At 40.0% G+C, this 11,485-nt stretch overlaps 1 protein-coding gene across 1 annotated transcript; it reads left to right on the top strand.

The window, feature by feature from the left end:
* The first annotated feature begins 3,333 nt into the window (after positions 1 to 3,333).
* steap4 (STEAP family member 4) lies at positions 3,334 to 9,942 on the top strand. The gene is made up of 10 exons (XM_040029604.1): positions 3,334 to 3,915; positions 4,292 to 4,399; positions 4,493 to 4,563; positions 4,689 to 4,776; positions 5,500 to 5,778; positions 5,943 to 6,037; positions 6,138 to 6,248; positions 6,664 to 6,706; positions 6,789 to 6,953; positions 9,258 to 9,942. The coding sequence occupies exons 1-10, from the start codon at positions 3,715 to 3,717 to the stop codon at positions 9,513 to 9,515; spliced, it is 1,419 nt and encodes a 472-aa protein (XP_039885538.1). The 5' UTR covers positions 3,334 to 3,714; the 3' UTR covers positions 9,516 to 9,942.
* Positions 9,943 to 11,485: the final 1,543 nt, after the last annotated feature.

Here is an 11,485-nt window from a genome sequence, read left to right as displayed (position 1 = left end):
TCATGGGTGGGTTAAGGTTGGGTTCTGAGTTGGGTTTTCTCACAAACAAATACTGGGTCAGGCAGAAAAACATCCCTCAGCCAATGACATATTCCTCATCATATTTCAGAGTTGCCCTTTTCCTCCACACATATTGTGCTTTTTTTCTTTTCTTTTTTTTTTTTCCAAAAACTTCAACTTTTGTCCCATCTGTCCACAAATGGTTTCTGGATGGTCTTTGATAGGTGTTGGCTGCTGGTGTTTTTCTGTTGCACACAGGTTATTTTCACCTATTTTCGGCACTCCACATTGTGCTGCAGATGGAATTTTTGTAGGGAGCCCGCTGCAGCAGCAATTCTCAATTTTCTCCATGTATTGAAAGTTTCCCTTATTGAGGACTGGTGAACCCCCAAAATTTCATAAAGGTTTTGTAGCCTATTACTATACTATTACTATCACTGTGAGCCAACCTTTTACGAGAGCTGATTTTGTTCTTAATCAGCTTAAATATACCATATTGTTTTTAAGCCGGTACTGATCTGGAGCCCACAAATCCAATCTTATTTTTAACATTTTGATGAAGTCATTAGTACAGAGCACAGTGATTATTTTTTCAAACACAAACTTTGTCTTATTAGTTTTTTCAGACTCTGTTTGTCTGTAATTTTGAATCAGATGGAGAGAAGTACATATTTTATGTACAATCAATGCACAAATCCTGGTGAATGTTCAAAAACATTTTCTTGCAACTAGCCCTGGATTATTTTTCCTTCTGGGTCTCTCATATTTCTGCCTTAACCTCCTAAGACCCGAACTCTTCCAAAGCATGCTTTTTTAATTCCTCTTTGATATTTGGGCATATTGGCACCCGATGAATGTAAAAACAAAGAATTACCAGATTTTTTTTTTAACCTTATTTTTGTTTCTAAGAAAAACGAGAGCCACATATGAGGATATTTGTTTAAAATTTCAATAGAACAGTGGCAGTATAATGTCCTCAAGTGGATATCAGGCCCTTGTGTAGAGCAAACTTGAGTATTTTGGTCTAAATAACCCAAAATGTGATGTCCACATATGTGGATGCCAGGTCCTAGGGTGTTTTTAGATGTGGCCTCTGGCTGTGTTGGGTCATGGCCTGCAACCCAAAACATTACTTCAAAAAGATAGCTAAGGAGGTTCACATGAGGACATTCAGCGCCTTAAGGTAAACACAAACAGCAGATGTGTCATGTAGAGGAGGTGAAGCGAGAAGAGGGAAAAGTCACTGTACTAAACTCTAGCCTCAGACCAGGATGTTTTTTTGCCCTTCTCTTTTGCCCAGTGGCACAGGAGCTTGTTTGCTTGGTCACACCTCAGATCCAATGACCTCTACCCGTCAAACCTCTACAATATTGTGGAACCATTATCTAGAATGACTTCTAACAAACCAACCACCTCTTTGTATTATCGACCTTGATTTTAGACATCCAATCACAATCTACAGGAAATTTTTCTGCTGTGTGTCACTATCACTACAACTGACCATCACACTCAGATAATCTATAACCTGGTGTCCATCTCATCCAGTAACACGTGATCAAGGTCTAAGTTCTTCTGCGATCAACGTTCTTCATGTATGTATGCACCGAAACCTTGAACAGCGTTACTAAAAGTCTCTCTTTTTCACTATAACACCAAAGAAAGCTGGATGTTACTCTATCTATAAGCCTCATTTCATGCAGAAAAATCTATTGACATACTATGGGGCTGTAATGCAGTCTGGCTTTTGCTTAGACACTCATATATTGCAGAGTGTAAAGCCAATCATGGTAATGGCTTTAGCCTGGGAATACTGGAAGGCCCAATCATCAGCCTGAGAGTGCCTTTTTTTCAGACTTGACATTTGATATGTGATTGCCGCTTCCATTCAGTTTTGTTTTGATCATCAGAAATCCACCCACACTGTTTTAAGCTAGATTGTTTGGTGCATAGAGCTCAGAAGTACTTAAGTGCAGCTCTTGTGCTCACTGAGGTCTAGCTCTGTGCTTTTGTGCCTGGGCTTTTACTGATTGAACTCTGAACTTTTGTCTAAGAGGCTAAGGAACTCCTGGTTAGTTATAACTGACCGCTTGATATGGGAAAAAACAAACACTGTATCATATAAATAACACTGACCTGCTAGATTTACATAAACTTTAACTATTTTTTTCACCCAGCAGACATTCATTTGTTTACTTTTCTTCTTACTGTATTTACTGATCTGATCAAGCCAGATGTTTTCTCTTGAACACTGCTTTTCCTCTGACCTTGGCCTTGGTATCTTGTGGGAGGAAGAGCAAGTGAGTAATTGTTTACCAAGTAGGAGATTAATTGCAGTTAAGGTCTCTGGCTAATTATGGGCCAAGAACCCAGATCAGCAACAAATTTCATTACTTTTTTTGTTTCTTTGTGCATATATGCATATGTACTCGTGTGTGTGTGTGTGTGTGTGTGTGTGTGTGTGTGTGTGTGTGTGTGTGTGTGTGTGTGTGTCTGTTTGCATTAGTAAAGTATAGTTATATTTGTGCACAATACATCCACACGCCAACCACTTAGTGATGCAGCACAGCAGAGGGAGTAATTACAGATTAGGACAGGTCACTAGGCCTGAGGTTCACCTCAGCCCTGAACGGTGGAGCTATTTTGGACCTCTGGGAAAATAGGAAGGGCTGCACTCAGAGGCCAGCTTAAGTTACGAGGCTAAGAACATTAATTACTCACTGGGACAACACATGAGTGCAGCTTAGACTGTAATTGGTGGGTTTGCCTACAAACTCCATGAATCAGGGTGCACCTCTTCTAACCACTGTATCCCTGACTGATTATGAGGATTGTATTCTTTGACTCCCAGTGAACCACAATTATCCTTATGCTATTAAAATAAGTGTTATTTGTTTTGCACTCAAGACCAAACAATTATGTAGGTAGAGGACGTGGGAATTTTACATGTAATATGAGGTGACTGTGATTTTGTCTATGAAGTTTTTTGTGTGTGTTTAATTTGAGGCACGGTTTCCATCTACATGTATGAACCTGTTATGGTGAGCTTGTCTGAGCAGAAACATTCCACACGTTGATTCTTAACTGCGCATTTCCTTCATGTCCTCATATCAACAACTTTCATCTACTGCATAATCTGGGTTTCTTGTGCTGTGACTTTATGTGATAAATTGGGGAAAATATTTTTTTCCAGCTACAGTACATTGAGGTCTTGTTTTCCAGTGTTGCATAATATGTGTGGTTTCCCAGAAGCCTGCCATAATTCTTTACTTTGCCACAGTTTTCCTGGCAAAGCAAAGCACAGAGAGACAGAGAGGCTCAGATAGAAAACTAGGGCTCTCTGAAACCTGCCTTCAACCTTTTGCCATGGAGTTTCCCAGATTAAACAGACTTCAGTCTGAGCCAATCCTAAAATGGGAGGGGATAGACCAATACAAAAACCGACTCAGGACTGAAAAATCTGTCAGTCTAGAAAATGACAGAACAGACACATGAACTTGAGAGGCAGTCAGATGGTCCACTGGCACTTTTTCCAGAAGATTTCCTTATTTGAAGTAACAGTAATTTAGTTACAACTGTCTTGAACTTGGACACGTTACCCAGCTGTCACTGGGCTTGCAGAAGACCTGGTAGAGCGTTTTGTTCTTTCAGAACCACAGGAGGTATTCTCCCTTTTTGTGTCAGATTGTGGCCGTGTTGTGTGACAGACTGAGCAGCATGTCAAAGGAGGTGAATTCAGAGAGCGTATCGCTGTGTCCTTTGAGCACAGCAGCAGCCACTGAGCAGGAGATGCTATGTATCTTTGGGACGGGGGACTTAGGGCGCTCTCTGGGCCAACGTTTGCTCCAGACTGGCTACAAGGTGGTGTACGGCAGCCGCAGACCCCACAGCTGTGGCCCATTGCCTCCGGGAACTCAGGTACAGAGCATGATGTCTGTTGTTTTTGTTGTTCTTGTTCTTATTTGACAGCTGATATCACAACATGTGAACTGAAGGATAGTCCTTAACCAAAACAAATACCCGTGTTCAAAGTGCATAGTTAATGCTGTGAGAAAAGCAGCTCTTCTAATCAGGCTTGACCTTGTTTAGCTAAACATGTTTGCTGATAATTTGTGGACATGCAAGCATCTCTCCAGATGTTGCTGTTTTTGTTTGTGCTCTACATTGTGCATTGGTTTGTTTCTTGTCCCGACTGAACTAGAATGTCAAAATAAATGAAACCATTTGTCAGCGGTCGTGTTACTATGTGTCATGGCCGTGCGTGACAGTTCTCCTGTGTTTATGTCTTGTGCAGGCGATGAGTCATGTGGCTGCAGCCCAATCAGCCAGGCTGGTTTTTGTTTGTATTCACAGAGAAAACTACAACTTCCTGGAGACGCTTGCACCTCAGCTCAAGGGGAAGGTACCTTGTTGCACAGTGAGATGACTTTGTGTGACAAAGCACTTGGATCATTTCTAACTTTTCATCCACTGTATTTATTTAATTGATTGGAAGGTTCTGGTGGATGTCAGCAACAACCTCAAGAAGAATATGTACCCCGAGGCCAATGCTGAATATCTGCAGAGGTAAGAGGAAACTAGGGCAGTAATGTAATAATATGAAATATTGGGATATCTCATGGACCATGTGGGTTGAATCACCTAAAAAAAATGTAAGAACATGAGGCAAATGATTGTTGTTTAATAACCAGGCTAATCCCTGGAGCTCAGGTGGTGAAGGGATTTAACACTTTGTCTGCATGGGCCCTTCAGAATGGACCTTCAGATGCCAACAGACAGGTAAAAGCTACATCTGCTTGTTGTGTTACAATCTCCTTGCTTGCATGAATACTAGGGGTCATGTAAAAGGCCTTATAGTAAAAACTATTACGTATTTCCATGCAGAACCACATGCATTTGACAGTCTACATGATATGTTCACACAGCAGCTGCTGACCAAGAAGTTAAAAATAATAATCTCTTTCCTAAAGGAAAATATTTCCAACCAAATTATATTATTAACTCATTTTGAAGTTTTGATCAAACCAAAGCCAAGCGAAAGAGGAGGAGAGGAGTCAGCCTCATGTCTTTCCTGAGAATGCTGTCTCTGTGGTATCCTTGAATCAATTAACTCCACACTCTCTCTTAGATCTAAGCTTCCCGTCATGTGTTTTGCTCTCTCACTGCAGCATGTGTGTATTTTTCTGCTCATTTTGATCCAGTTTCGGAGTCCCAGTGGACAATAAATAAAAAATAAAAACCACAGGAGATCGCGTGTGTTGTGGGGAGTGCATGTTTATGCACTGGACTATGTTTAATTTTGAGCACCATCAGCAACATTGTATAGGTGTTGAGCATTCCTATGACCACATTGACTGTCAGTGTGTCTCTGTTGGTTGATCATCATGTGTGTGAGATTCATAAACATAAATGTGTAAATGTAGAATGATGAAAACCTGCACTTCTCACATGGGGCGCTTCTTGAGCGTTAAAAAATATAGATTGTTTTTCTTTCCTCTCCAGGTGTACGTGTGTGGGAACAGTCTTGAGGCAAAGCAGGCAGTAATAGAGGTGGCTACCAAATTAGGCTTCACTGTTCTGGACAGGGGGTCTCTGACTGCAGCCAGAGAGCTGGAGGATTTCCCTCTGCAGCTCTTCCCAGAGTGGAGGCTGCCCTTGCAATTGGCCACTGGCCTCACTGCCTCCTTCTTCTTCTATCTACTCATCAGAGATGTCATCTATTCATATGTGGTGAATGATAAAGACATCTCCTTTAGAATCATGGCATCCTTGGCCAACAAGGTAAATCCTGTTTATTACCTTACAAATTAGCACATGGTACACTTTGAAAAGTCACCGCCAAATGTATCCCATAAAAAATGACTAAACAAATAATAAGTTTTCACTTAAAACTCATGGTTTTTATCCTCAAAACAACTTGCGCTGTAACTGTCTCCGTCTTTCAGGTGTTCCCCATCGTGTCGCTCATTATGCTGTCTTTGTGTTACTTGCCTGGAGTCATAGCTGCCTTCCTTCAGCTCTACAGAGGAACTAAATACAAGTCAGTAATCAAAATAGGATGCAATTATATTTAATCCCAGCAGAGAGGTGTGCAATTTTCTAATCATTTTTGTGCCATACTACTCAAACCCATGTTTCAGGCGTTTCCCCGACTGGTTGGATCGTTGGATGTTGTGCAGGAAACAGCTGGGACTCGTAGCTCTTGCTTTGGCTTCTCTGCATGTGCTCTACACTCTTATCATCCCTATCAGGTGCGTAAGAGCTGCACATCTTCATGCCTCTTCATTAAACATATCTGGGACTGTTTATAACTGCTCACTAGAATAACATTGTTTGGGAAGATGTACATGGTCCCAAATGTCATTGACTTTCTTTTGGTCTCTGGTCGCCACATCGTTGACAAATGCTTCATGTGTGGATTCAACTTTAAGCACTAGTTTTAGACTACCCATAGATGACATGTCAGGGTCTGGTTGCCTAGGTAACCCTTTCACATATATACAGCTATAATGATAAGCCTAAATCATGCTTTAATAAACTTGTGAATAATGTTAATTCAGCAATTCTTGTGAAGTCTTCATCTAGGTTTTATTTCAGATCTTAAAGAGTTATGCCCATCTGAATTGTCCACATGATTTTTCTCTAAATAATCATTTTTGCCCTCAGATATTATGTGAGATACAGACTGGCAGCACATACTATCTCACAGGTAAGACTTGGAAACATTTTTAATCATACCTAGTTCCACCACTCCGTAAACAGCTGGTAAAAATGTTTACTGTGATTTTAAGATCAAGGAGAACAAAACGTCACCGTTTGACACCACCATGGCCTGGCGTACTGACTCGTACTACGTTATTGGGATTCTGGGATTTGGCCTGTATCTCCTTTTGGGAATAACCTCCCTCCCTTCTGTCAGCAATGTGCTCAGCTGGAGAGAGTTCAGCTTTATACAGGTAAGACGGATATAAAATGTAGTATCTAAAGTGATGTATCTCTAGCAGAAGGGGATTGATCTTTGAATTTGTTAGAAGTCTGGCAGCCAAGTTTTCAATGAGCTGGAAGCAGAAGAGGAGGGATTTATAGTAGCCCAAACATCATGAGATGAAAGCATGGAGCACTTTAGCAAGACCTGCTAGACAGTAAAGAAAAGAAAGTAATAAAAACGTTAACTGGAGAAAGCTTAGACCCAACGTTGCCTTGTAAACCTGTCCTAACAAGTTGATAGAATTGACCTGCTCATCCACTTATTTAGAAAATATAGCTGACTTAAAATGTTCTTATTGAATAAAAGAGGCCAGAATTATATACTGTACCCTGTTAACTTAAGTTGTGATTCAAGAGCCAGGGTCCGTTTATCAAAGACATCTATATAATCACACCACTTTTTACAATCAGAGGAACTGTCCTCCGATGGTCACTAAAACAAATGTAGGTTTTCCATCTTTGATTTATAGTATGTGGTTAGTGCAAACTCATATTGGCACATCAGCGAAACAAAACTCTTGGCCTGATGAGTGAATCCTGTTTATAAGAAGAAAAACTTCAAGTCACAAGTGGAGGAATGTGTGTGGGATTTTTCCCTGGAGCTGGCCCACTGATGTTCCGAGCAATCCATCCAACAGATTTGTGCTTGTACAGAAGTTGGCATCTTTGCTTATTACTGGAATCAATTAATATCAAATAGAAAATGGAAAACATGCTCTCCATCTAGAGCAGGGGTGTCAAACATAAAGCCTGGGGGCCAGAATCAGCCCGGTGAAGACTCCAAACCAACCAACTGGATGGTTTTGGAAACAGAACATTTGGACATTTACATCTGTGTTTTCAAAAGTTTTACAGATTTTCCTGATGATAAAGAGATTCCCCGTGGCTATCCATACAAAGCCAAACTAATTAAGTTATAGATTTGTATAATTTAAAGATGTCACAAAGATAAAATGTGTTTGACATCCCGGATCTACAGTAAATGAGTATTTTTGCTAGTCTCTGGTTTACTCAATCACGCTTAAAAAAATAAACAAAAATAACAGAAGTTTCAAAACATATTTTTTTAAACAAAGAACAAATAAACACAGTGGTAGGAAAGAGCATTTCTATGATATTTAATCTGTCAATTTCTCATAAAATGAATACAATAAAGCTCATTGGTAAATTTAATTTGTTTCAACTGATCATCTCTTCACTTGGCCAAGAAAAGCTGCAAATGACAACCAGATTGATGATTCAGTTAACACACGGATGCTTTTTATGAAATATCCCTCGTTGGCACTCACTTCTAATATGTTGGCTGGAGATGCTTTAAAGTGCACCCTGAAATTTTCCACATACTGCTACTCCACTATTGCACTTATTTATACTTGAGGCTGCTGAGGAGCAGTTAGTGTGAAAATTGACAGAGAGGCTACTGCGCCTTCAAGGAAGGATTCTGGCAGAAAAATTGTTTGGTAAATTCTTCACATTGTGTCTAATTTGCAAAGGTACAAACTGTGACTGGCAAGTACAAATGTGGATAGGAAAACACACACATGGGCCAGGCAGCTGTGTTAAAGTTCCCACTGGAAACAAACTGTCAGAAATCTGTTAGTTATATTTCCCTCCTTCTCTTTCTAACTCTGTCTTTACTTAAACAGACACAAATAATGTTTACCTTTGTTCCCACTCTGACCAATCAAAAATGAAATGGGACACACTACAGGGAACAAACTCATTCATAAATGTATCTGGGTCATGTCAAGCTCATATTCTTATTCCACCCCTCCCTTTACTCCAGCCCAAATTAGAGCAGAGATTTAAATGTTAAGTTATGCATCAGATGTAATTTGGGGGCATATATTATCCTGGGCCTCAGTCCTAAGGCTTTGTTCATGTGTATATAATGTATTTAAATGTGCACAAGTATGTATGTGTACCTTTATGTATATGAGTACACAAAGTCAAAGAGTGTATGCGTTGCACATATGGAGCTATGTCTCTATTAAGGTCAGCTTGTCACTGCAGTTTTTGACTTCATATAAAAGAAAATAATTTGTCTTTTATCTTTATTCTTTTTTATTTTATTCACATTTATCCCTCAGCACCTCTCTCCTCTGAGTAGCTGAGGCATTCACACACAGACGACATGTTCCTTATGTATAGATGCAAACAAGTCTGTCAGAAAGAAAACTGACTGCACATCATAACATCAATGCTTTCTGAAAATAAATGGGTGAATGAAATGTAACATAATGAACCTGTTTCATTGTTTTACTGTCTTTCAGTCTAAGCTGGGCTACCTGACACTGTTCTTCTGTACATTTCACACCTACCTGTACGGCTGGGATAAGTTTCTTCATCCTTCATCCTACAAATGGTTTATGCTCCCTGGCTACATGCTTAGTCTGGTGGTGCCTTCCGTGGTGTTAGTGCTCAAGCTGCTTCTCCTCCTGCCTTGCGTGGACAGCACTCTCACCCGGATTCGACAGGGCTGGGAGAGAACTGATCCCGAGCAAGAACGCAAAAAATTACTCCTAACATAAGGCAATGGCACTGTACAAATGAATTATAAACACAGACGCAAAGGCATAGATGTCATAGAGCCAGGATTATATGTTTACAAGAAAACTGTTCAGTGTTGTAAACGTGGTACATGTAAAAGCAGCTTTCCTTTGCCTTTGTGTTCGCCTCCATTGAAGCTCAATAATTTCCACATGTACCTCCAGAAGTGTTACATAATGTAATCTGAGATTCTGTGTTGTGTCCTCTATGACATCCTTATAAAAAAAAAAGAAAAAAGAAAAAATACTATCAATCTGAACTTGCAGTGTGTAGTGGGTTATGTTTATTGCATTTATAGTTACGTATTTGGTTCTCACTGCTTTTCCTTTGTTCTTTCTTGTTAAACACCCATTATGTTAATTGTAACCACTGTAAATACTCTTTAAAATAAACAGCAGTGTAACAGACCAAGATTGTCTTGTCTTGTCTCTCTTTCTATATCTCTTTCTATCCAGAAGCTCAAACTTTGGGAGATTTCCCTGCTGAGTTGGCTGTGTCTCGTTTAGTCGTCTCGATCTGATCCCTCTCCAGGGTTCATCCCTCTGGCTGATCAGATAGCGTTCTCTCAGAAACATTTGGCCTGAAAACCAGCCTTCTCCCCAGTCACCGCTGGATCTCATCACTAGGAAAGAGGAATTTAAGACTCCTCCATCACCGTCGTCTGTTGAAAGAATCTATTGTTGGGTTGTCACAGTTCAGATAGCCCCGTGATGTTGCGCTGCATCAAGTCATTTCCTGAAGTGAGTAAGAACACGTAAACGTCATTTTATTAGTAGCTGTAAATGAAATCTAATCATGACAAGTACAGGCGTAGATGTGAAAGAATCTATTCAAAATAAAGGATACACCATTCCTGTGACTCCTGCTGAGTGTGATGGACGCGCAGTGAAGGAAACTTAGGCACAGGTTAAAGTCCAAAAAAAAGATTTTTTATTTAACCCAAAAAACATAATTGGTTAACTCGTTGAAAAAGAATCAAAATCTTGGGCCCATAAAAGAGGTCAAAATAACAGAACTCTACTCAAAGTTGCCAACACTACTGATAACTCAAACAAACTGACCTAACTTAACGAGACAAAGGGGAAACTTAAATAGTGGCTGATCAGCCCACAAAAAACATGAGAAGGGGTAAAACACACAAAACCTAACTAAACCAAACATAATGAACTCCAATTCCCCCCCATGGTCCCGAGTTATGGCATGAACCAATTTGTAGTCTTCCTTTAAAGCTCGCTCCGCCCCTTTTCCACCTCTTGGCTCCTTAATCAAGGGACTGGAACAGCTGCAACTAAGGTAACTCAGAAAACAAAAGATTAATCATACATAACAGTGTAAACTAAAATGTGCGCACTTATTTTAGAATGCAGTGTTATGTGGATATGTGAATTAATTCTAAACCAAAACCAGTTATTTATTGTCCTGTAAATTAATTCCCATATGTAAAGAAAGACAAATGTGAGTGCAATGTTACTTATAAGCCTCTACACTAACATGGTGGGTATTACCACTGTGTGGCTGTAAGTGCAGCCATCACACTGAGATAAAAACCTTCCGGTCTCATGAAGTTGCCTTTTAAATGGCCCTTATCAGTTAAAGATCTATACCACTGCTGGTGGTGTCAGTCAAAGTTGAACTTTTTGCCCTATCCATAAACGGGTGAAATGATAACAACTTACTTGAGCAAGTTAGGATATGAAGGAGTGCCCTTATAACGCCATCTAATAAGGACAGTCCAAGGAATGCTATCTCCTGGTAATGATAACACTTAATAAAGCAATTAAAGGACTCCAGAGACAAAATATAAACTAAGAGGCAGTTTTATTGCTGGGAGTTACAAATGAAAATACAAAATACAAAGTCTTGACGTGGCAAGGCATGAACCACGTACAGAGAACTTCAAGCTAGACACAAGAAATGAAACAGAGCACACAGCACAGAGAAAACTCAGCGG

This window comes from Simochromis diagramma, unplaced genomic scaffold (assembly GCF_900408965.1).
Source record: "Simochromis diagramma unplaced genomic scaffold, fSimDia1.1 OVJJ01000361.1, whole genome shotgun sequence".
Classification (NCBI taxonomy): Eukaryota; Metazoa; Chordata; class Actinopteri; order Cichliformes; family Cichlidae; genus Simochromis; species Simochromis diagramma.
The sequence above is the reverse complement of the archived record's forward strand: the minus strand, read 5'-3'. Positions and strand labels throughout refer to the sequence as shown.